Source organism: Oncorhynchus keta, chromosome 28 (genome assembly GCF_023373465.1).
Source record: "Oncorhynchus keta strain PuntledgeMale-10-30-2019 chromosome 28, Oket_V2, whole genome shotgun sequence".
Taxonomy (NCBI): domain Eukaryota; kingdom Metazoa; phylum Chordata; class Actinopteri; order Salmoniformes; family Salmonidae; genus Oncorhynchus; species Oncorhynchus keta.
Window position 1 is genome coordinate 21,368,614 of NC_068448.1, and position 27,342 is coordinate 21,395,955.

The following is a 27,342-nucleotide window of genomic DNA, read 5'->3' on the forward strand; positions in this document are numbered from 1 at the left end:
TGCTGTCCATACTTGTACTGTATGTACAGTGCTGTTCGGAAAAGTATTCAGACCCCTTGACTTTTTCCACATTTTGTTACGTTACAGCCTTATTCTAAAATGTATTAAATTATGTGTTTTTCTCATCAATCTATACACAAAACCCCATCATGACAAAGTGAAAACTTTTTTTTTTTTACAAATGTATTATATTAAAGTAAAAAAACAGAAATAAATACCTTATTTATATATGTTTTCAGACCCTTTGATATGAGATTTGAAATTGAGCTCAGGTGCACCCTGTTTCCATTGAGCATCCTTGAGATGTTTCTACAACTTGATTGGAGTCCACCTGTGGTAAATTTAATTGATTGGACATGATTTGGAAAGGCACACACCTGTCTATATAAGGTCCCACAGTTGACTGTGCATGTCAGAGCAAAAGCCAAGCCATGAGGTCGAAGGAATTGTCCGTACAGCTCCGAGACAGGATTGTGTCAAGGCACAGATCTGGGGAAGGGTACCAAAAAATGTCTGCAGCATTGAAGGTCCCCAAGAACACAGTGGCCTCCATCATTCTTAAATGGAAGAAGTTGGGAACCACCAAGACTCTTCCTAGAGCTGGCCACCCGGCCAAACTGACCAATCGGGGAAGAAGGGCCTTGGTACGGAAGGTGACCAAAAACCCGATGGTCACTGACAGATTTTCTCTGTGGAGATGGGAGAACCTTCCAGAAGGACAACTCTCTCTGCAGCACTCTACCAATTAGGCCTTGCTGGTAGAGATCGGCCAGACGGAAGCCACTCCTTAGTAAAAGGCACATGACAGCCTGCTTGGAGTTTGCCAAAAGGCAACTAAAGAATTCTCAGACCATGAGAAACAGGATTCTCTGGTCTGATAAAAACAAGATTGAACTCTTTGGCCTAAATGCCAAGTGTCATGTCTGGAGGAAACCTGACACCATCCCTACGGTGAAGAATATTGGTGGCAGCATCCTGCTCTGGGGATGTTTTTCAGTGGCAGGGACTGGGAGACTAGTCGGGATCGAGACTACAATGAACGGAGCAAAGTACAGAGAGATCCTTGATGAAAACCTGCTCCAGAGCGCCCAGGACCTCAGACTGGGGTGAAGGTTCACCTTCCAACAGGACAACGACCCTAAACACACTGCCAAGACAACGCAAGAGTGGCTTCAGGAAAAGTCTCTGAATGTCATTGAGTGGCCGATCCAGAACCTTGACTTGAACCCAATCGAACATCTCTGGAGAGACCTGAAAATAGCTCCCCATCCAACCTGACAGCTTGATAAGATCTACAGTGAAGAACGGGAGGAACTCCCCAAATACAGGTGTCAAGCTTGTCGCATCATACCCAAAAAGACTTGAGGCTGTAATCGCTGCCAAATGTGCTTCAACAAAGTACTGAGTAAAGGGTCTGAATAATCATGTAAATGTGATATCCGTTTTTAATAAAATAGCAAAAATATTCTGAAAAACTGTTTTTGCTTTGTCATTATGGGGTATTGTGTGTAGATTGATGAGGGGGAAGAACATAACTATTTAATCAATTTTAGAATAAGGCTGTAACCTAACAAAATGTGGAAAAAGTCAAGGGGTCTGAATAGTTTCCGAAGGTACTGTATATGTACCATAGCCATGTGGCTGTCTGTTAGTACTCTGTATTGGTTGAGCATGTCTGACCAGTGTTACAAAGTCATAACCTGCTGGCCCTGGTTCTGATCAGTGGCCTGAGCAGGATATAAGAGCAAAGTAGACAGCTCACTTTGAGACCTACCTCAGCCACAGAAATGTGGGTCTTAGAAGCGGTGAGAAGGACAGGGTATATGGCCAGCTGTTCATTGTGTGTCACATGCACACAAACAAAGCGGAAATCACACTAAGCAGTTAATGAGATAATATAATAATAATAATAATATCAGATGTCCTGTCACTGTGTAGTCATGGAAGACTTACTGTTCCTGCCTCCCGCTCTACATTCCTCTCTGACTTTCACCCCTCCTGATGTCAACAACAGTTTTCCCAGATCTTATCCAATTGCATAGTGCAGTAAACAAGAGTGTCATCATAGAAAGATCACCCCTGTCTGCTGAGTGTAGGACTATGTAAAACTATGTATTTGATACCATTCCACTGATTTCGCTCCAACCACAAGCCCGTCCTCCTCAATTAAGATGCTACCAACCTCCTGTGGTATACAGACAAGATTTACTTGAGTCCCAGCCCATGTGGGGTGGAGGGGAACGAGGCAACTGATGTACTGGCTAAACAAGCACGTTTCTCCCTGTCTCTGGCCCACACTCCAGTATAGTAGGTGGCGGTAATGCACCATAACGTTGACGGCCAACTGCCGATGAACCCCACAGAAGAAGACGTATTTTCTTTCAGTTGGACAAGAAAACATCGCACAGACACATACGGTGTAGTAGATTAAAGTATATATTTGCACATTTCAATACATGTATCAGCTTCATGAGCGACAATAGCATTCTACGCGTGAAATGGAGTCTGCTTACAATCGGTTCGATTCATATGACTTCGAGGTGGATTTCAATTTCCAGAGTGGTTTGAAAAATCTTCAGGCTTCCAGCGAGGAAACTGTTTTGGGGATTAAATTATTATTTTACAATCGGTACGTGCTGCTGACATCATTTTACCAATCATATACATGAGCACTAAATGGTGAATACATAGTACTTTATTTGTTTATTATCAAAGAGTACGCTCAATAACTCAATTGTTTACATTTTTGTTCGTGGGGCATAAAACTGACGGATTCGGCGCTGCCAAATGTCACATCGATAGCTAAAATGCCGGCAACTGTAAATAAAAGCCCACCTGCAGCCCACTATGTTTATTAATGGTTTTGCCAGACCCGTCCAGCGATGTAGTTGAGGATAAACGCCGTTTACGCACCTTTTTTACATTTGTGAAATAGCTTTTACTCGCCTTTTTATTTAGTTAATTATACTTTAACCGCGTATTATAGCGTCACTCATCACTCTGTCCAACTGGAAAATTTGCCTACGAACTACCTTGGGCCAGGCCTATCGTGTGACAAGTGGGTGAGAGGTCGCTGACAGTGGGATATTTTTTCAACATCCATCGACTCCTGGGGTGTCAATAGACATCCCCATTCTTCCTGACTCGGAGAATGAGTGTACAACTAGTAAAAGTCGTTGATATTTCAGTCAGCTGTCTAGCTAGATATGTAGCTCAAGGGCTCTTTGGCTGTAAAGATGGACTACTATAAATTCTCATAACAAAATACCTTTTCTTAACAGTGAGTAGTGAGACAGACAGTGATGAGTCAGGCTGCAATGAAGGAGGCAAAGGAGATACACAGCAAGAGGTAGTAGCATTGAAGCAAGTATGGAGAGAGGTTAGTAGTACAGTGCTTCTCAAATTTGGGATCCAGGACCCATGTGAGGTCCCCTAAAATGTAAATAGTGTCCCCTGAGAGAATCTTTAATCTTAATAAAACACATTCATAATTTGTTTCTCTTCAAATGGGAAAGGAATACAACATTTTAGAATGAACTAAGGGCCTTTCACACTGTCAGAACATCCTTTCATGTTATGTGTTGGGACAGCCTGTGTGAGCTAAAAGTTAGTGAAATATAAAGACTCTTATGTACTCGGAAACAAAAATGTAAAAGCAAGAATTTTCAGTGTTGACTTACCACTCATATATGTAGTAAATAAGTAGTGAAACATATTATTGAGTAGAACATCTAACACCATTCCCAGACCAAACGTGCGCCATTGTGTGCAAATTGATTTTGTCCCTCAACACAAAACGCGATCACAACACGAAATATCAAAACAAACTGAACCAATTATATTAATATGGGAACAGGTCGAAAAGCATTAAACATTGATAGCAATTTAGCACGCTAGCTAATTTGTCCTATTTAGCTAGCTTGCTGTTGTTAGCTAATTTGTCCTGGGCTATAAATGTTGAGTTGTTATTTTACCTGAAATGCACAAGGTCCTCTACTACGACAATGAATCCATACATAAAACGGTCAACCGAATCATTTCTAGTCAACTCTCCTCCTTCGACTTTTCCTTTGGACTTTATATGGGGATTGGCATCTAACTTTCATAGTATTACCACGACAACCGTCCGACCTCAGTTCATCTTTCAAAATACCCACGTGGGTATAACCAAGGAGGAGATGGAGAGGCAGGACTTGCACCGCGTTCAGCATCACATATAGAACTGACTAATATTTTAGCGCTTGGCAAGGCAGACACTCATTGGCGCGCGTGAGCAGTGTGGGTGCAAGGCATGAATAACGTGTATGTGTAAATGTATTTTGATATGCTCACGCACGCGACGTGAGCGGTGTCGTCAGAATGTAAGCTAGTGATCAATAACACTTTTTTATTAGGTTTTTGCGATATACTGCCATCTTGTGGTGACTAAACAATTGCATATAGGAACTATTACAAAGCGATGGTCCTTTAAAATAAATATTAGTGCTTGAAAAAGTACTTGAAAGTCTTTGAATTTGTCTTGCCACTGTCTGTTTGAACCCTGTAATGGGATATTTCATTAGAGCAAATGTACTTTTTATTTTCAACAGGATCATTTGTTTACAAGTCTCCCAATAGTAGATCCTAAGTTTTTCTGTTGACAAAAGTAAAACAGTTGTACTCTCCTCTGTAAGCCATTTTCTTCGAAAACCATGAGGTATTGAAATGACCATGGCTATACATCTTAAAGATTGTGACTATTTGTTTGTTTTTCACATTCTTCATTTATCCTTGCTAGATTTGTCGAGCCCATTGACTTGGATGGGTACAAACAATGGCGTGTAAGTTCTACTGCCCTGTCCTCGACATCCTCCATGGGTGACAACATTGTACAGTTGGAGAAGTTCGACCACTTGACTATTGCAGATTCAAATTCTGATATTTGTGAAAGTACCACTGGTGGGACCTCAGCGAAGACAGATGCAGCCCTTTCATTCGAGGAAGTGTTCCGGCTAGTCCAAGCAGGAGAGGAGGTCCCAGGCCTGTCAAAGCTGGACATAAAACCTAATAACCAAACTCCAACTCCCTCGCAGATGGAGAGGAGGCCAAAACCCTGGGAGAACTCTAAGACACACATGTGACTTGTACACATTACTTTTTCCCCTACTGTCCACCTTTGAAGAAAAGTTCATTTTTACCAAGCTGTTAATATCCTCTAAACTTGCAATAAAAACATTAAATTTTTTGCTTTTCACCATTTGATCAAATAAGATAAAAATCGTCATGGCATTGCATTGTTCCTGTAGAACTTTCTCAATCTGATCTGTCTAAAACAACTACACCAAACATGTTAAATAGTTCCAGTTTGACTCCTTTTATTTCCGAGGATAGTGTATTCAGCGAGGGTGATATTAGCACCTTGGAGTTGCTGGTTGTGAAGGAGCAGCCATGTAGTGTGAGTGGGGCCAGCGCTTAGTGTTCATCTTCTGCTTGGTGGCAGTATCTGCCCTCGTGACCTGTGCTGATGGTCCTTCAGAAGCTCTGGGATGGGGGGCTGTGTGATTGGGAGCAGAATGCTGTAGGGCATGGCCTTGTAAACTCAACTACAGAGAGACAATGACATAAAATAAATAAGCAGGCACATCCTTATCCCTTTTGAACAACAGAGATAGTGACTAATTCTCTCTAAAAAATGACAGAGCACTATACATCTGAGGCCAGGAAACGGTCCCATAGAGTCAGATGTAGGGTCTTTACTATATGTCTTCTTACCTGCTCTTGACTGCTGAAGGTTGGAGGTCAGAGCCAAGGAACAGAAGGTGACGTCTCACTTTCTGTTTGTATGCCTGTCCTGAAATGCTGCTGGTCAGAGAAGGAGAGTTAAGGCAACACTCAATCGTTAGGAAAAGTAACAAGAAAATGTGAGTTGCAGTCAGTACTTTAATGTGATGTGTGTTGCAAAAGTGAGTCACCCAGTAAAATACTAGAGTAAAAGTATTTGGTTTTAAATATACTTTAGTATCGAAAGGAAATGTAATTGTTAAAATATACTTAACCCTTGTGTAGTGTTCATGTTTTTGTTATTCACCCAATGTTTGCGGGTCTGATGGACCCACAACATTATTGTTTAAAAAAAAATACAGCCATTACAATTGACATAAAAATACTTAATGAATACTTAATGTTTACTTTTATCAATTACAAGCAGTATAGACAGCATACTGTATGCTGTATAGACAGCATACAGTATAGACAGCATACAGCTAGATCACATTTGTCAATAAAAGCGCTATTCATTTTATAAAATTAGATTTTTTGTTAAAAAATCATTTATAATATAAAGACATGGGTGGAATAATCATGTTTATCTTGAACACATATAAATGAAACAAGGTTTTTATCACTATTGATGTTTATTGCTTTGAACTGAACAAATTGGAAGGACAAATTTTACATACTGTATTTTATGGAAATTATAAATGAGACCCATTGAAAACAAATTAAGGCTGGTCTACACACCACACGAGGAACAGAGTTTTACTGCGTGTGTGTTGCAAAGATATTTCTTGCACTTGATGCATGTGTACTGTGTCTTCCTGTCTTTCTTGGGTCCACACACATTGTAGCGCTTCTTCTTGTTGCTACCGGCTGCAATCTAGAATGATGAAAACACTAAGTTCGGGAATTTTACTAACATCTCACTCATTCACATATATTGTTACAGTAGGCCAAGGTAGGAGAGTCAGACATGCAGACATGAAACAACATCACTCACACTTACTTCCGGTATTGGAGTTGGGTGGATGGGGCATCTTCATCCTGAATCCTCCTCACACTAACTATGACCTTAACACTTTTAGATAACCCTAAACTTAATCCTAACCCCAACCCCTAGCCTAGCTAAAGTTAGCCAGCTAGCTAATGTTAGTCAATTAGCTACCTAGCTAAGATTTGAAATTCGTAACTTATAGTACATTTAGAAAATGTGTTAAATACAATTTGAATTGTAATTTGTAACATATATGTGATGGACATCCACAAATTAATACATACCATACAAAACGTAACTTACACTATATGACCAAAAGTATGCAGACACCTGCTAGTCAACATCTCATACCAAAATCATGGGCATTAATATGGAGTTGGTTCCACCTTCGCTGCTATAACAGCCTCCACTCTTCTGGGAAGGATTTCCACTAGATGTTGGCACATTGCTGCGGGGACTTGCTTCCATTCAGTCATACTTTCGTATATATAGTGCAAGGATCATCAACTAGATTCATGCGTGCCATTTTTTTTTCTTGAGTGGATGGTTGGGGGACTGGAACATAATTACAAATGATTTGTAGACTGCAAATTGCCCACAAGAAACCCAAACAGATACAATATTTGACTAAAGCATAATAATTTCAAACCTTGCTAACATTTGTATTTGATCAGGTGTTTCCCAAATGAAAAACACTTGGAGCTGATTTCCTGGTGTTTTCACATGTTTTTTATGTCCAACAATATATATATATATTAAATCAGCTAAATAAAACCAGCTGCAGGCCAAAACCGGGGAACCCTGATATAGTGTATCATACTAAGTGTCTCAGATTTACAGTATGTACAGAATAATACGAAATGCTCTGAGACCAGGTTGTTTCCAAAGGCCCAGACCATAATGACTGACCATAGCCAAACCAAATGTTCTAAAACGTTGTCTCCTGCTGAACGCGCCTGAGAACGGCAGCATGGAGGAGAATAGTCAGGATGTTATAGGATGAACAGGGATGAAACATTGGCTGTCGGGGTTCCGAAATACAAAACTATGTTGAAAGGATATAAGACATATTTCATGAACCAAAACAATATTATTAAAACATTAATGTGCATTTTGTTATAGAGCGGGTGATCGGCATCTTGAAGGGGAGGTTCCATATTCTTGATGGGCTACTTCCTTTTCAGTTTGTGAAAATAGGGAGTTTCTTTGAACTTTGATAAATATGTCAGCAAGTGTGGTATTCAACAATAACATGTTGGGGGGTGGGTAGTGTCCAGACTCCTAATTCAAGAGCTCAAATTAAAGAAAAATCTTAACATGAAAATCAAAGCAGTATACCTGGTCAACTTAGTCAATTAAGCCAAATCATCCGTTATTGTTAGCTCATTAGACACATTCCTTAGTGTTGATATGATTGACTTAATACATGTCCCAGCATCTACCTTACTGAACTGCTCTCCACCCTGCACTGTGTGTTAAAAGGCAATGCAACAATGCTCTACCTCAACGTGAGCAAGACGAAGGAGATGATCGTTGTCTACAGGAAAAGGAGGGCCAAACACGGCCCCATTCAAATCGGCGGGGCTGTAGTGGAGTGGGTCAAGAGTTTAAAGTTCCTTGGTGTCCACATCCCCAACAAACTGTCATTGTCCAAACACACCAAGAAAGTTGTGAGGAGGGCACGACAAAGCCTTTTCTCCCTCAGACTGAAAAGATTTGGCATGGGTCCCAGATCCTCAAAAAATCAACAGCTGCACCATCGAGAGCATCCTGACCAGTTGCATCACCACCTGGTATGGCAACTGCTCGGCATCCGACCGTAAAGCGCTACAGAGGGTAGTGCATACGGCCCAGTACTTCACTGGAGCCAAGCTTCCTGCCATCCAGGACCTATATACTAGGCGGTGTCAGAGGAAGGCTCAAAAAATGGTCAAAGACTCCAGTCACCCAAGTTATAGACTGTTCTATCTGCAACCCCTCGGCAAGTGGTACTGGAGCGCCAACTCTAGGTCCAAAAGGCCCCTTAACAGCTTCTTCCCACAAGCCATAAGACTGCTGAACAATTAATCAAATGGCCACCTGGACTATTTACATTGACTCCCCCCCTTCACACCTACCTACTGTACATGTACAAATGACCTCGCCTAATCTGTACCCCCGCACATTGACTCGGTACCCTGTACAGGTGTAGTCGGAAGTTTACATACACTTAGGTTGGAGTACTCCACACATTTCTTGTTAACAAGCTTAGGTTTGGCAAGTCGGTTAGGACATTTACTTTGTGCATGACACAAGTCATTTAGCCAACATTTTTTTACAGACAGATTATTTCACTTATAACTGTATCACAATTCCAGTGGGTCAGAAGTTTAAATACACTAAGTTTGACTGTGCCTTTAAACAGCTTGGACAATTCCAGAAAATGATGAAGCTTAAGAAGCTTCTGGTAGGCTAATTGTCATCAATTGGAGGTGTTCCTGTAAATGTATTTCAAGGCCTACCTTCAAACTCAGTGCCTCTTTGCTTGACATCATGGGAAAATCAAAAGAAATCAGCCAAGACCTCAGAATGGAGGAAAGGCCGCTCAGCAAGGAAGAAGCAACTGCTTCAAAACCGCCATAAAAAAGCCAGACTACGGTTTTCAACTGCACATGGGGACAAAGATGGTACTTTTTGGAGAAATGTCCTCTGGTCTGATGAAACAAAAATAGAACTGTTTGGCCATAATGACCATCGTTATGTCTGGAGGAAAAAGGGGGACGCTTGCAAGCCGAAGAACACCATCCCAACCGCGAAACACAGGGGTGGCAGTATCATGTTGTGGGGGTGCTTTGCTGCAGGAGGGATTGGTGCACTTCACAAAATAGATGACATCATGAGGTAGGAAAATGATGTGGATATATTGAAGCAACATCTCAAGACATCCGTCAAGAAGTTCAAGCTTGGTCGCAAATGGGTCTTCCAAATGGACAATGACCCCAAGCATACTTCCAAAGTTTTGGCAAAATCGCTTAAGGACAACAAAGTCAAAGTATTGGAGTGGCCATCCCCAAGCCCTGACCTCAATCCTATAGAACATTTGTGGGCGGAAATGAAAAAGCGTATGCGAGCAAGAAGGCCTACAAATCTGACTCAGTTACAGCAGCTCTGTCAGATGGAATGGGCCAAAATTCACCCAAATTATTGTGGGAAGCTTGTGGAAGGCTACCTGAAACGTTTGACCCAAGTTAAACATTGTGATGGCAATGCTACCAAATACTAATTGAGTGTATGTGAACTTCTGACCCACTGGGAATGTGATGAAAGAAAAAGCTGAAATAATTCCTTCTCTCTACTATTATTTTGACATTTCACATTCTTAAAATTAAGTGGTGATCCTAACTGATCTAAGACAGGGAATTTTTACTAGGATTAAATGTCAGGAATTGTGGAAAACTGAGTTTAAATGTATTTGGCTAAGGTGTATGTAAACTTCTGACTTCAACTGTATATAACCTTGTTATTGTTATTTTATTGTGATACTTTTTATTTTATTTATTACTTAACTTTATTTTGTAAATATTTTCTTAACTATATTTCTTGAACTGCATTGTTAAGGGCTTGTAAGTAAGCATTTCACGGTAAGGTCTACATCTGTTGTATTAGGCGCAGGGTAGCCTAGTGGTTAGAATGCGAGACTAGTAACCGGAAGGTTGCAAGTTCAAACCCCGAGCCGACAAGGTACAAATCTGTCGTTCTGCCCCTGAACAGGCAGTTAACCCACTGTTTCTAGGCCGTCATTGAAAATAAGAATTTGTTCTTAACTGACTTGCCTGGTCAAATAAAAATGTGATAAATAAAATTTGAATAGATTCTTGTAGACTGCTTCTATCTCCTGAGAATGCAAAACATGAATTGTGACATAATTTATTATGTTATTTGTCATGTGATTCAGACAAAACAATGAATTTCAATAAAAATCTGATAATCTTATACTTTATACCTTATACTTTTTCCTATTTATACAGAATAGTCTTTTAATGAACCACAATGTGTTTTACCTGAACGTCCTTGTCCATCTCTTGTGCTGAAGTTCCGACAAGCCACGGGTAAATGTGCCTTGCACAGAATCTGCTGATGGTGTCCACTGCCTTAATGATAAAATCCTCATATCGTGGGACACGGAAAATTAAACTTTGCTGGGGAGTCCAGGTGATAAAATCAGCTTGACAGACAAACATCTTCAGCTGCACCTGTGAAAACAAATGGGAAAAAGTAGCATGCGCCTCAGCCCCATGACAGTCTAACAGTATAGGCTCTATCATGGGGCTGACCTTCAGGCTGGTGTAATTCCACTTAATTGTATATGTATAATGACGTATAATGGTAATAAGATTAAAATTGCACAGTGACCATACCTGAGTGTGGAGGAGGAAAATAAAGTATTGAGATGTCCCATGGTCAGTTGAGTGGTCATTTGCCCATTTAAAGGGATACTTTGACTCAAGTACTCCTTCTCCACAGCACTCACATGATATGTATCCATCACAAGAAAAGTCTAGATATGGCATGTCTTTAAAATTATACAGCCTGCCTTTTCCGCTTTCAAGTTAAAATGCATCTTGTATACCTGGTCTGATACTGTCTTTGTAGAGGTTTGTTATATGGCAGTGCTCAGACCTAACACTTATTTGTATGTCCACCTCATGGTCCTTGCCCCATAGAATGCATGGTGTTTTGAGTTGGTTGTCAACTGATTGACTTTTGCAGAGGTCTTTAATAAGTGCTTGGAATGGTTCTTCCGGTGATGTGTGAATAACCATGTGTGCAGAGGAGCCTGTGATCCGTCCTGCACTATGTTGGTGCCAAGCCTTACAGGCAGCCTGATCTTTTGTTTCTTCCTCCACCTGAGAAACTTGCTCATCTGTAAAACCTTGTAGACTATTGTCATGATGTTGCCCTGTCTGTGAGGTTTATGACCCACATAAAGGGGTTTATGACCCACATAAATACCTTTCCCCCTTTTCTCTCTCTACTCTACAGAATAAACTCTTGGAAAGCCCTTTGTTAACATAGAGAGAGTATGGTAACATCAAAAGGTTGGGAAGGGAACAATATTTCGGTAATCCAACCAGTTTAAGGTATCCGTTGGTACTTAACCTCTGCGCACGGAACCCGGTAGCGGGATGAAATTCGAGAACATACGGGTGATAGCTACATAAATAGCCATTTTAAACATTCATGAAAATACAAGTGTCTCACATGTCTCGAAAGCCTAGAATCTTGCTAATCCAACTGCGTTGTCAGATTTAAAAAGGATTTAATGCGAAAGAATGTGATTATCTGAGGATAGAGCCCCATAAAAAACAACTATTTCAACCAGCACAGGCGTAACAAAATCACAAACTGCAATAACATAAATAGTTTACCTTTGACGATCTTCCTCGGTTTGCAATCCCAATGCTCATTGTTACACAATGAATGGTCATTTGTTTGATAAAATCCATTTTTATAGCCTAACACGAAACATTTTGTGAACCGCTTGTGTCGTGAATTTCGTCTCATTCCATTTTCGACGACACATTTGAGGTAAATACTCACACAAAATGTGACTTTTCCAGTCATGTTTGGTTTGTTTGTAACACAACCAAACCTGATGGGTCATTTCGCGGGACGTATTGACTGAAAGAAACCGATTTGAAGACAAGTAATGACATCATTGTGCACCAATGATTTATCCCACTGTTTCGTTGATTGACAGTATTTTAACCCAATGACCACTGATCGTCTTGAAATCTACCTGGGTAGATAGCCAATGAGCTGAGGTAAATGGCAATATGTAATGTTTATGTGTTGGAAGACCAACCCATGTAGTAAACTCCGGCGTAAAGAGGTTCATTCGCCATTGATGATTCATACCGGAAGGAGCAACGCATGTGTCTCCTGACCCCTCCTGTCTCAGCCTCCAGTATTTATGCTGCAGTAGTTTATGTGTCGGAGGGCTAGGGTCAGTTTGTTATATCTGGAGTACTTCTCCTGTCCTATTCGGTGTCCTGTGTGAATTTAAGTGTGCTCTCTCTAATTCTCTCTTTCTTTCTCTCTCTCGGAGGACATGAGCCCTAGGACCATGCCTCAGGACTACCTGACATGATGACTCCTTGCTGTCCCCAGTCCACCTGGCCGTGCTGCTGCTCCAGTTTCAACTGTTCTGCCTTATTATTATTGGACCATGCTGGTCATTTATGAACATTTGAACATCTTGGCCATGTTCTGTTATAATCTCCACCCGGCACAGCCAGAAGAGGACTGACCACCCCACATAGCCTGGTTCCTCGCTAGGTTTCTTCCTAGGTTTCGGCCTTTCTAGGGAGTTTTTCCTAGCCACCGTGCTTCTACACCTGCATTGCTTGCTGTTTGGGGTTTTAGGCTGGGTTTTTGTACAGCACTTTGAGATATCAGCTGATGTACGAAGGGCTATATAAATACATTTGATTTGATTTGATGTTACGCACAGCACTATTTTGGTAAAGCGCATATTCAGCTGTTTATATATCAATCAGTATGACGACTAAGTCAGGAAAAGCTAAATCTAAGTCTAGATATACAGATGTACACACAATTTTAGAAGAAATTGATCGAAGACGATTAATTTAGCGATTCCCAAATGGAGGAATATTTTTTGAACGGAGAGGACATCATTTTGAACTGGTAAGTTCTTCTCATGCTAATGCCGTTGTTTGAAATTAATAATTTAAAATATTATTTGTGAAATGAAATAGCCTATTTGAGGCCGTTGAGGGGAGGGCAGGCCCACAACAATGGCCAAAGTGAAATGGAGACAGTAGATACAGCTGGTCTGTTGTAATATAATAAAGACAGTAGATCTAGCTGGTCTGTCATAATATAATAGAGACAGTAGATCTAGCTGAAATGTCATAATATAAATGAGACAGTAGATCGAGCAGGTCTATAATAATATATTCAACCTTATGTTCCCTGTACTCTATATATATATATATATATATATATATCTGTTTATTATACCTGTTGATACAGGGCTCATATGTGAAACTATTCTAACTGAACATTTTCTTTCACAGGGACACTGACTCCAAATGGGAGCCCCCAGTGCTAAGGTGTCCATCCCCCACTGAAGCTGGTTCATCCAGCTCCTGCCACAAGTGGTGTTTATCTGCCCAAATTTATTTCTGCAGGCATGGATGTGCTATGGCACCTGGCATCAGCAGCATAAGATTGTGTAGAGGACTGAGGGTCTTCCAAATATTGAAAGTGTTATTTTGTAAATGTATATATATTTTGGTATTTTGTATGTAGTTATTCCATTCAAAATGTATAACTTCACCAATTTGGCCACTTGGGTACATTTGGGCTACTTGTGTGGGACACATGGGTGACTTCATGATAAATGTCATGTGGAACACTCATTTTGGAAGTTATCATTCTGAAACTTTGACAAGTACTGTTGCCCTCTTATGTTTTTCACTGAAATTGTCCCCATCATCCTATCTGAATGTTTGTTTTATCTTGTTCATTTTAAAGATTATGATACAACAATAAAAATAAAAAACGTATGTTTTTTTCATTGTATTATCTAAACCAGATCTATAGTGTTACATTATCCTACATTCAATTCACATTTACACAAACTTCAGAGTGTTTTCTTTCAAATGGTACCAATAATATGCATATCCTTGGTTCTGTGCCTGAGCTACAGGCAGTTAGATTTGGGTATGTCTTCAGGCGGATTTGAAAAAAGTAGGGGGGTAGCTCTAAGAGGTTGAAGAATATGATGTCAGATCATATTGTCGTCTGAGACATTGTCGTCTGAGACATTATTACTGATGATAGGACGACATAAATTGTATCTTGGAATGTCTACACATTCTAGTTATCAGATTCACATGAAATTGTCGTGCAATTTAAATGTTTAAATATGAAACTGTTTGTGAAAATATTAAATGTCATTTTAGTTTTAAAATGGGAGAATTGTTTTCATAAGTGAAATATGCTCACTCAGTGGCCACGCCCACGTGAATAGGCATTGGTTGGAAATTATGAACCAACCTCTTTTCTACATTTCTATAAGAGCCCCCGTGACCCAATTCATGGCTGACTAAGCCAACCTCAGCGTGAGCTCTGGTTGCGAATGGTTGAACGACTATAACCTAATGAAATTAACATTGTGTTCTCGATGATGTCAGGACTGATGTCCATACATTTTAAAGGGTGAATTTCAACGTGGAGTTGACGATCGCCACGCTGGAAGGATGAATTTGGACTATACTAGCCAGAATATACCATGAGATTATAGTATGGCAACTTGGTATGAACATTGAACTCCTATTCACTAAAGAAGTGATACATCCTAGATATCGAGTTATCAGGAGCAGCTGTAAATGTGCGTGACAATCTCTTCAGAACGACAGGGTACTACAAAGTATCCGTTCTACCACACGACGACAGACTACAAGGGAGACAAGGTAGATCTCTGCTGGGCAACCCAGCCTTCCATCTTCGACCAATCTATCGAAGCGCAGCTCAGAGTAAATGTATTTCTTGCATTTTCCTTTTCCAAATGGGCGGTTATGTAGAATGCATAAAATTCTGTATTTACGATAGCATAGCTTCATAAGGTCCGATAGAGACCCAATGCTTTTGTTCCTCAGTCTTCCCACTTTCATTCAAACCCAACCCCCTTTCTTTGTGTAACCAGCGGTCATATCGATTTTCGTCCACTACAGACGTTTTCTTTTATGACATAATTAATAATCAACGTATGATCCATCCTGTGTATATGTAATTCTGTATGACTATTTAGGTGTTTAGTAAATAAATATTTAAACCAAATGCATTGCTGATTCAACTTGTTAGCCAGGGTTCGTGAAGAATTTTACGACATTCAGATGAGACTGAATAAGCTGACAATGAATAAATTGACTGCTATTGATATAAAATATTACCAGGTCTTTAAGGGTTTATTCGGAAGACAACAGCTCTATAAACATTCTTCCGTGGTGCCCTGACTTCCTAGTTAATTATATTTACATGATTAGTTTAATCAGGTAATATTAATTACAGAGAATTGATTTTATAAAATAGCATGTCATATCATTTAATCCATAGTAAAGACATGACAGTATTGAACCAGGGTTTGGTTGTGAAAATATCAGCATGGTCCTTGAATGGTCCCTTATCAATGAGAGCATCTGGCGCAGCTGCTTTTCCTGTGAAGTTAAAGCTTTGGGGATGGGTCTCCTTTCCCTACCTCTTCTGTGTTGGTTAATTTATTTACTATCAAATGAGGAGAGACAAACTTATCACACAAGTCAGAGTTATACTTAAACTAAATCTTTAATCACTTAATAAGGGAGCAGGTCAATACAACGCAAACATATAAAGTTAATCGATTTAGTGCTCTACGATTATGATGGCTGGTCATAGCTGGTCGACGATTCACGCTCAGATGATTTGTTGAGATCCCTGAGACAAAAGTACAAAGGTCTTGTATAGCCAAGATACAGCCCTTTCAACCTATATGACGAACAACAGATATATAGAATGGGTCACAAGGTTAAGATCTGTATGAAAGATACCTATAATACATAGCAGACAGTATCTGCTGTGTCAACAGTTTCATTGTGTAGAGACCAGTGTCTGGCCCTCCGACTCCAAACTGGAACCATCTCTTCCAGGTACAGTATAGAACAGAAACATTAACTCATGCTCTGGAATGCTCTTTAGGTTTTATCACCCAAAAGACATTGTAAATCTCGTCTGAGGTGTTATCTCCCAGAGGCCCATCCTCAGTAGAACACACACACAATAGTTAAGAGAATACTCTATTCTGTTAAAACAACCATTTGATGCAATACAAGTATTATAATATAGTCTTGAAATTTTCCACCATACTTCTTAGTTAATTTTTCTTCTACTGTTTAGGTGGATACCAGGCACAGGCAATGCTAGTACATGCCATGCTTGTGTAACCCAGGCAGACAGAGGCTTCCAACTTGCAACAGGACAGCAGCAACTTTTGAACAGCTTTCGCCTAGTCTAAAGAATAAATGAAGGCAGTCAGTTATGCTACCAATTCCATTTCATTTCCACCAATCCAGATTCCAATGCTGAAAAAGTACTGCTCTTTCAGGAAGTACATTTTTGGAATTTAAATGGCATTGACCCCCAACATGAAGTCAACTTTCAATATTTTCTGAATTTAAGTGCACTTTAAAGGCATGTAGTTACTGTTTTTTGCTTACCCTGCCATGCTGTCACAATGAGCAGCTTTTATCTTCCCATCATTTTTAACAGCCAGCCAGGTGTTGTGAGGCTTGTCAGTAACCCTCGAGGATGGTTTGACCCTGGTCTTGAAAATAGTGCTGCCAGAAGCTTCAGATTTTACACGGTAAATCACCTGCTCCCATCCACAGAGATCTGTAGTTCTTCATTTTATTTGCTGTGTAAGTCTTTGGAGTATGGAGCGCTGACCCAGGTGCCATCAAATCCCCGACACGCTCCGTCGGACGAATATCGTACCTAAAGCACCAAACTAGCAACTCCCTCATTACTCTCTCCTCCAATTTCCCCATTAACTCCTTCACAGTCTCTGCTTCGCTCACCTCTAACACCGGCTCTGGTTCTGGTCTCCTCCTTGGCTCCTCACGATAAACAGGGAGAGTTGGCTCAGGTCTGACTCCTGACTCTGCCACACTCTCCCTGAGCCCCCAATACATTTTTGGGGCTGACTCTCGGGCTTCCTTCCACGCCGCCGTGCTTGTCTCTCCAACTCCATTCTCCTATAACCTGCTTCGCACTGCTCCAGCGAATCCCAGGCGGGCTCCGGCACTCTCTCTGGGTCGACCGCCCACCTGTCTATTTCCTCCCAAGTAGTGTAGTCCCGATATTGTTGCTCCTGCTGCCGCTGTTGCTTCTCCTCATACCAGCGCCTCTCAGCTCTCTCCGCCTCCAGTTCTTCTTTGGGGTGGCGATATTCTCCAGGCTGATCCCAGGGTCCTTCTCCGAACAATTCATCCTCCCATGTCCGTTCCTCCTTTCGCTGCTTCTGCTGTCGCTGCCTGTTGACACGCCGCTTGGTCCAGTTGTGGTGGGTGATTCTGTAACGGCGTTCGTCTGTAGAAGGAGAAGCGGACCAAAATGCGGCGTGGTGGTTACTCATGTTCTTTAATGAAAAAATGAACGATACATGAAATAACTTAAATCTACAAAACAACAAACGAAACGTGAAAACCTATACAGCCTATCTTGTTACAACAAACACAGAGACAGGAACAATCACCCAAACACACAGTGAAACCCAGGCTACCTAAATATGGTTCCCGATCAGAGACAACGAGAATCACCTAACTGATTGAGAACCGCCTCAGGCAACCATAGACTATGCTAGACAACCCTACTCAACCACAATCCCAATACCTACTAAACCCCAATACAAAAACACACCACAAAATAAACCCATGTCACACCCTGGCCTGACCAAATAAATAAAGAAAACACAAAATACTAAGACCAAGGCATGACAAGAGGCCTGTAATTTTCATCATAGGTACACTTATGACAGACAAAATGAGGGGGGAAAAATCCAGAAAATCACATTGTAGGATTTTTAATGAATTTATTTGCAAATTATGGTGGAAAATAAGTATTTGGTCAATAACAAAAGTTTATCTCAATACTTTGTTGGCAATGGCAGAGGTCAAACGTTTTCTGTAAGTCTTCACAAGGTTTTCACACACTGTTGCTGGTATTTTGGCCCATTCCTCCATGCAGATCTCCTCTAGAGCAGAAATGTTTGGGGGCTGTTGCTGGGCAACACAGACTTTCAACTCCCTCCAAAGATTTTCTATGGGGTTGAGATCTGGAGATTGGTTAGGCCACTCCAAGACCTTGAAATGCTTCTTACGAAGCCACTCCTTCGTTGCCCGGGCGGTGTGTTTGGGATCATTGTCATGCTAGGAGGTTTTCACTCAAAATCTCACAATACATGGCCCCATTCATTCTTTCCTTTACACGGATCAGTCGTCCTGGTCCCTTTGCAGAAAAACATCCCCAAAGCATGATGTTTCAACCCCCATGCTTCACAGTAGGTATGGTGTTCTTTGGATGCAACTCAGCATTCTTTGTCCTCCAAACACGTCAAGTTGAGTTTTTACCAAAAAGTTATATTTTGGTTTCATCTGACCATATGACATTCTCCCAATCTTCTTCTGGATCATCCAAATGCTCTCTAGCAAACTTCAGACGGTCCTGGACATGTACTGGCTTAAGCAGGGGACACGTCTGGCACTGCAGGGTGAGAGTCCCTGGCGGCGTAGTGTGTTACTGATGGTAGGCTTTGTTACTTTGGTCCCAGCTCTCTGCAGTTCATTCACTAGGTACCCCTGTGTGGCTCTTGGCTTTTTGCTCACCGTTCTTGTGATCATTTTGACCCCACGGGGTGAGATCATGCGTGGAGCCCCAGATCGAGGGAGATTATCAGTGGTCTTGCATGTCTTCCATTTCCTAATAATTGCTCCCACAGTTGATTTCTTCAAACCAAGCTGCTTACCTATTGCAGATTCATTCTTCCCAGCCTGGTGTAGGTCTACAATTTTTTTTCTGGTGTCCTTTGACAGCTCTTTGGTCTTGGCCATAGTGGAGTTTGTAGTGTGACTGTTTGAGGTTGTGGACAGGTGTTTTTATACTGATAACAAGTTCAAACAGGTGCCATTAATACAGGTAACGAGTGGAGGACAGAGGAGCCTCTTAAAGAAGAAGTTACAGGTCTGTGAGAGCCAGAAATCTTGCTTGTTTGTAGGTGACCAAATACTTATTTTCCACCATAATTTCCAAATAAATTCATAAAAAATCCTACAATGTGATTTTCTGGATTTTTTTTCTCATTTTGTCTGTCATAGTTGAAGTGTACCTATGATGAAAATTACAGGCCTCTCATCTTTTTAAGTGGGAGAATTTGCACAATTGCTGGCTGACTAAATACTTTTTTGCCCCACTGTAGATGGTTGAAAGGATCCAGTCAGTGGTAGCGTGGGGACAGGGGTGTATATCCCAGATTTCAGAGTATGTAAGGGGTTAACTGATTATGTGTCAGTGTATGCAGCCGAGTTGATGGCCATGATTACAGGTCTGAGATGGGTGGAGGAGGTGAAAACACTCAGTGGAGATCTACTCTGATCCGGCTGCAGTGTTGAGCAGTGTGAAGACGGGCAGGTCGGTTAGGGGAGACTTGTTTGTGGAGATGATGGTACTGTTAATGGGATTGGAGAGGATGGGAGTGGTGATAAGCTTTTGCTGGGCCTGTCATGCCAAATAATGTCCCCCGGACAAATAGTGTCCCCCTCTACGTCACAATGGGATTCGATAAACTATTAGTGTCCGTGCTATATCAATGGTGTGATGACCTTCAAGGTCATTACAGCCAATGAAGAGAAAGAGGTGCGGCTCTGTTCTGGGCCAGCTGCAGCTGAACTTGGTATTTCTTTGCAGAATTTGACCATATGCAGTGTTGTATTACTCAAGACAGGACTCACTCAGACCATACTCAAGACCAGACTCCGGTCTCGAGTCCAGTCTCAAGACCACATTTTGAGTTTCTCGGTCTTGTCTCAGTGTTGGATACATTTGTACTTGGTCTTGACTGGGTCTCCAGGACTCCTAATTTCTTCCGGAGACTAGCCGAGACCAGTGGAGTAAAAACAAATAATTATCAGCTTCCATTCAGAAAGTGCATAAAACCGCTTCACCAGGCCAAATATATACACTCCTTTCTTGAAACATTAATACCTGCAGACTTTATATCTATTAGAGCCATCTTTGCTCAGTGGATAACCTATTGAACCTAGGCCTTCAATGTGTGACAGGTTCGTGATGGTGAAATGACAACAACGGTAATACCAGCGCACTCATGTAGGAGAGTGCACTTTTTGTAAAACACAAAGGGCCAGTGCCATAGTGGAGGCTATACGCAGGTATGCCTCCCCCATGCACAAAGTTTCAGCAGAATATCATCTGCAGGCAGCAATAGCAACAGCTCTCAACTGGTTTTGGCATGGAGCAGCTCACAGAAGAATGACATTGGTAGGCGGTAGGGTAGGTAGGAAAGACCTACCAAACTTATATCTACCAGTAAATGCTAACTAAGACAACAATGGGTATGCAAACCAGGTATTGAAAACGTTTGGTCCGAAGTCTTTGTTAGTAGGCTATTTGTGATGCCCAATTCAGTCATCATGCCCTGTTTGTATCAGGGGCGTAGGAAGATTGAGCAAAAACAAAAAAAGAATACATTATTATTACAAAAATACTCCTCAGCAACAATGTTTCACACAAGTTATTTTCAAAGAGATGGATAACAACAGTAAGCAAACTCCAATAAAAAACACAGTACCACTCACCAGATGATCATTTGAAACACAACTTCTTGTTGAAATTTAGGAGAAATTAGCCACAACATCCTCTTCAATAACACCTGCCACAGCCGCTGCAAACTAGCCTACAACAAAAGATAGCTAGCTTGACCTTGGGAAAACTACTGCTCGCTGTTGTGCAGTGACCTGTTGGCCTTTGAGAAGGCAGAAATGTCCACATTTTTTGTAAAAACGGTCCCACCCATTTCAAGTAAAAATGTAATTGGTTGATTACACTGACACTCCAAAATGTTGCCCTAATACAGTTGAACGGCAGATGTCTTCCATCTTCTGATGGCCTAGCCAACCGAGTGGTTTCTGTTTTCTTTTTTTCCCAAAACAGACTGCAACTCTTTGTTAAGGGTTTCAGTGACTTCATTAGAGGTGGTTACTGATGTGTATATGGTTGAATCATCAGCATACATGGACACACATGCTTTGTTTAATGCCAGTGGCAGGTCATTGGTAAAAAATAGAAATTAAAAACTTCCATTAAATAAAACCCTCTGAGTTATATTAGAAAGTTCTGAATGTACAATATGACAGAGGTTGAAAAGCCGTAACACAAACGTTTTCTCAACAACAGGTTATGTTAAATAATATCAAAAGCTGCATTGAAATCTAACTGTGCCGCTCCCATAATTGTATTATCACTGTCTTTCAGCCAATCATCAGTCATTTGTGTCAGTGCAGTACATGTTGAGTGCCCTTCTCTATAAGCATGCTGAAAGTCTGTTGTTCATTTGTTTACAAAGAAATAGCATTGTATTCGGTAAAACACCATTTTTTCCAACAGTTTGCTAAGAGCTGGTAACAAGCTGATAGATCTGCTGTTAGAACCAGTAAAGGCTGCTTTACCACTCTCGGGTAGCGGAATGACTGACTTCCCTCCAGGCCTGACGACAAAGACTTTCCTCTAGGCTCAGATTAAAGATGACAGATAGGAGTGGTAATAGAGTCAGCTTTCATCCTCAGTAGCTTTCCATCTAAGTTGTCAATGCCAGGAGGTTTATCACAATGGCGTCAAGTGATTCAACACGAATTTGAAGATGGAGCAGTTTTTTAGCTACATGGTGACATTCAACCTATATGTTTCAAACAGAATATAGTGAAGAGGATTTGAAAAAAAGAGTTGGATTTAACTAGAAGCTCAGCTACAGCCAAGGTCATCACTAATAGTAGGCAGAACAATAGAAGGAGTCAAAATTCACCCAAATCTGAAAAATGGCCAAAGAGCATTAGCTGAGCTGAAACACTAGTGCGAGGCTATAGCAAATTGAATTGAAACTAACCTTTGCTGAGCCTCTTCGGATCGATGCTTAGAATTCAATTTTCCCTAAATGGCACCAAAAAATGTGTACCTTCATATTTTACCACTATAATCCGTTCTTAGGACAAAACGGAAAAATACAACTTGTGTAGAAAGTAAACATCCACACCTCAGTGTCAAGTGTGCTTATGTCTGCGTAATGAGGAAGTAGGAAAAATGATAACTTCAGACTATTTCAGATCTAGCAATCGATGACAGCAGAGTACGCTGCCCAAATGTATGTCATAAGAAAGAGATTATCCTAAAATGGTGTAGAACTTCAAAACATCAAAATACATACATTTTGAGATATTTTGCAAAATAGAAAGACATGTCCCTATTTCCCAAAAACAATGGCAGTCTGAAAGTTTTAAGAGCAGTCTTTTATTTAACCAGCTTACCATTTATCTGCTACCATTTGCCTTTTAGTGTTTAAATTTGTAGTTTGAACTAGGCCTCAATGTGAGTGTGGAAATAAATTAAGAACTGAAAACTGCTGTTCACAAATGCTCTCCATCCTACCTCACTGAGCTCGAGCTGTTTGCAAGGAGGAATGGGAAAAAATTTCAGTCTCTCGATGTGCAAAACTGATAGAGACATACCCCAAGCGACTTACAGCTGTAATCGCAGCAAAAGGTGGCGCTACAAAGTATTAACTTAAGGGGGCTGAATAATTTTGCACGCCCAATTTTTCCGTTTTTGATTTGTTAAAAAAGTTTGAAATATCCAATAAATGTCTTTCCACTTCATGATTGTGTCCCACTTGTTGTTGATTCTTCACAAAAAAATACAGTTTTATATCTTTATGTTTGAAGCCTGAAATGTGGCAAAAGGTCGCAAAGTTCAAGGGGGCAGAATACTTTAGCAAGGCACTGTACTTGTCCTCTTGCTAAGTTGTGCACCGGGGCCTCCCATTTCCCTTTCTATTCTGGTTAGGGCCAGTTTGCGCTGTTCTGTGAAGGGACTGGTACACAGCGTTGCACGAGATCTTCAGTTTCTTGGCAATTTCTTGCATGGAATAGCCTTCATTTCTCAGAACAAGAATATACCGACAAGTTTCAGAAGAAAGTACTTTGTTTCTGGCCATTTTGAGCCTGTAATCTAACGCACAAATGCTGATGCTCCAGACACTCAACTAATCTAAAGGCCAGTTTTATTGCTTCTTTAATCAGAACAACAGTTTTCAGCTGTGCTAACATAATTGCAAACAGGTTTTTAAATGATCAATTAGCCTTTTAAAATTATAAACTTGGATTAGCTAAAACAGCGTGCCATTGGAACACAGGAGTGATAGTTGCTGATAATGGGCCTCTGTACACTTATGTAGATATTCCATTTTTTTTTAAATGGACATTTCCACCTACAATAGTCATTAACAATGTCTACACTTTATTTCTGATCAATTTGATGTTATTTTAGTGGACAAAAAATGTGCTTTTCATTCAAAAACAAGGACGTTTTTAAGTGACCCCAAAATTTTGAACAGTAGAAATATACACTGCTCAAAAAAATAAAGGGAACACTAAAATAACACATCCTAGATCTGAATGAATGAAATATTCTTATTAAATACTTTTTTATTTACATAGTTGAATGTGCTGACAACAAAATCACACAATGCAAATTTATCAACCCATGGAGGTCTGGATTTGGAGTCACACTCAAAATTAAAGTGGAAAACCACACTACAGGCTGATCCAAATTTGATGTAATGTCCTTAAAACAAGTCAAAATTAGGCTCAGTAATGTGTGTGGCCTCCACGTGCCTGTATGACCTCACTACAACGCCTGGGCATGCTCCTGATGAGGTGGCGGATGGTCTCCTGAGGGATCTCCTCCCAGACCTGGACTAAAGCATCTGCCAACTCCTGGACAGTCTGTGGTGCGACGTGGCGTTGGTGGATGGAGCGAGACATGATGTCCCAGATGTGCTCAATTGGATTCAGGTCTGGGGAACGGGCGGGCCAGTCCATAGCATCAATGCCTTCCTCTTGCAGGAACTGCTGACACACTCCAGCTACATGAGGTCTAGTATTGTCTTGCATTAGGAGGAACCCAGGGCCAACCGCACCAGCATACGGTCTCACAAGGGGTCTGAGGATCTCATCTCGGTACCTAATGGCAGTCAGGCTACCTCTGGCGAGCACATGGAGGGCTGTGCGGCCCCCCAAAGAAATGCCACCCCACACCATGACTGACCCACCACCAAACCGGTCATGCTGGAGGATGTTGCAAGCAGCAGAATGTTCTCCACGGCGTCTCCAGACTGTCACGTCTGTCACATGTGCTCAGTGTGAACCTGCTTTCATCTGTGAAGAGCACAGGGCGCCAGTGGCGAATTTGCCAATCTTGGTGTTCTCTGGCAAATATCAAACGTCCTGCACGGTGTTGGGCTGTAAGCACAACCCCCACCTGTGGACGTCGGGCCCTCATGGAGTCTGTTTCTGACCGTTTGAGCAGACACATGCACATTTGTGGCCTGCTGGAGGTCATTTTGCAGGGCTCTGGCAGTGCTCCTCCTGCTCCTCCTTGCACAAAGGCGGAGGTAGCGGTCCTGTTGCTGGGTTGTTGCCCTCCTACGGCCTCGTCCACGTCTCCTGATGTACTGACCTGTCTCCTGGTAGCGCCTCCATGCTCTGGACACTACGCTGACAGACACAGCAAACCTTCTTGCCACAGCTCGCATTGATGTGTCATCCTGGATGAGCTGCACTACCTGAGCCACTTGTGTGGGTGTCTTGATATTTGCCTATAATTTCCACCTGTTGTCTATTCCATTTGCACAACAGCATGTGAAATGTATTGTCAATCAGTGTTGCTTCCTAAGTGGACAGTTTGATTTCACAGAAGTGTGATTGACTTGGAGTTACATAAGTGTTCCCTTTATTTTTTTGAGCAGTGTATATATAAACAAATCAAAATATATTTTATATTTGAGATTCTTCAAATAGCCACCCTTTGCCTTGATGACAGCTTTGCACACTCTTGGCATTATCTCAACCAGCTTCACCTGGAATGCTTTTCCAATAGTCTTTAAGGAGTTCCCACATATGCTGAGCACTTGTTGGCTTTTAGTTGAATGCATCCAGTTGTACAACTGACTAGGCATCCCCGTTTCCCTTTCCCTAATACTGGTTGTTCTCCATTTCTGTTATCATGTATTAGGGAAAGAGAAATGGGGATACCTAGTCAGTTGTACAACTGGATGCATTCAACTGAAATATGTCTTCCGCATTTAACCCAACCTTCTGAATCAGAGTGGTGCAGGGGGCTGTCATAATCGAAACACCCAGGGGACAGTGGGTTAACTGCCTTGCTCAGGACCAGAACGACAGATTTTTACAATGTCAGCTTGGGGATTCGATCCAGCATCCTTTCGGTTACTGGCCCAACTCTCTAACCACTAGGCTACCTGCTGCCCCTGTAAAAAAAAAATCCTAACATTGACAGTGCTCAGCAGCGAGAACCTCTCATTCCAGTAGTTGAGTACACCATCGTGGCTGATTGACAGGTAGCGTCCATTGTGGGTACGGCCCTTAGGACCCCTGAGGTCCGGCCATGATCCCCAGAGTCTGTCTGTCTTCTTTTTTTGGCTGGGGGCTTGAATGGGTAGAACTTCAGCCGGACAATGACCTCACAGTGTGCACTACACAGGCACAAATATTTCAAGGATGCACACAGTGCACACATACTACTTAGGAACCTGTAAAACATAGCCTATTAAATGCCACTTATACAGGCACAATCTTGAGTGGTTTGGGAAGGTAGAGTGGTCTGTACTCTAAAATAATGTAGTTTAGATATTCATCCTGTATAAACAACACAAAGCTTTTGTTAAAGAGAGTAAGATTTTGAATGTGGTAACATGTTTTTCACATACCAGAGGAGTTGGTCAACTGATGATAAAACAGCACTCCCATTCATTGTCTTGTTTTCCTCTCTCACCCAGTCCACACTGCCATCACAGTTGGTGTCCACCTTCATAAAGATAATGTCCAGATCCTCATCATCCACATCGCATCACGAAACTGATCCATATCCAACCATGACATAGAGAATGACTCAATGCTATGCCTGTTTGTATGACAACACTATGTAAAAATGTGCAGCCGGTGGGTGAAACTGGCAGGGATCCACTAGGGGCTAAAATTGATACTGGAGTAGACCACTAGTTATGGGGAGGAGGAAAAATATGGTCAGGTCACTCACCCCCCTCCTCCATCCGTGTCAGACTCTCTGAATATGCTTTCGATGTGGTGAAGTTGCTGTTTGTTGATCTGATTCTCAACTCCCCCGAGCCTGCATGTCCTCCTCCCCGAGGTCACTGTTCTTCCCGAATGCTCCGTCTCCCCCGCCATACCCTGCAGAGGGAGCATATAGAGGACCTCAGTCAGGATTAAGTCCACATTTGATATTAAAACCATCTTAGATCATTTTTCACTTGAAAATGTCTTAGGAATGAGAGATTAATAAAAAAAAACTGAACAAAATGTGGGTGACAAGGTCACAAAAACCAAATTAGAATGGAAATGTCTGTACCAATAAAAAACAAGCACTTTTGGGGAGCACACCAGTATGTGGATTTACTTTGTTCTGGATTTACCTGAGCTGTGGTGTGTTTCTGCTTGTCATCAGAGGTGGAGCTGTGAAAGGTTTTGATTACACAGGCAATTTTATTCAATGAATAGTCAAGGGATTCCAAATGTGATTTAGTGATCAAACACATGCATTTACAGTTTAAACCTAAATTGATATTACCGTCTGACCTTCTTCACCGTGCCCCTGTGACAGTCCACAAGCTCACACTGGCCATGGCTGTACACCTTTGACACTGGCTCAAATTCTCACAGAAAAGCTATTTT

The 27,342-nt window shown here is 41.4% G+C and overlaps 1 protein-coding gene across 1 annotated transcript; it reads right to left on the reverse strand.

The window, feature by feature from the left end:
* Positions 1–5,578: 5,578 nt before the first annotated feature.
* Positions 5,579–26,856, reverse strand: LOC127913020 (golgin subfamily A member 6-like protein 2). The gene is made up of 4 exons (XM_052484212.1): positions 26,361–26,856; positions 17,491–17,878; positions 5,752–5,841; positions 5,579–5,582 (listed from the first exon to the last, which is right to left on the reverse strand). The coding sequence occupies exons 1-4, from the start codon at positions 26,398–26,400 to the stop codon at positions 5,579–5,581; spliced, it is 522 nt and encodes a 173-aa protein (XP_052340172.1). The 5' UTR covers positions 26,401–26,856.
* Positions 26,857–27,342: the final 486 nt, after the last annotated feature.

Bases quoted from the DNA above. Each gene is read 5' to 3' on its own strand.
- LOC127913020 (XM_052484212.1), bottom strand. From the start codon at position 26,400: ATGGGAGTGCTGTTTTATCATCAGTTGACCAACTCCTCTG. The intron at 17,879-26,360 runs GTATGTGAAAAA...CTCCTTCTACAG, and splicing joins TCAGTTGACCAACTCCTCTG to ACGAACGCCGTTACAGAATC. The intron at 5,842-17,490 runs GCCCCAAAAATG...TTCTCTGACCAG, and splicing joins GGAAGGAAGCCCGAGAGTCA to CAGCATTTCAGGACAGGCAT.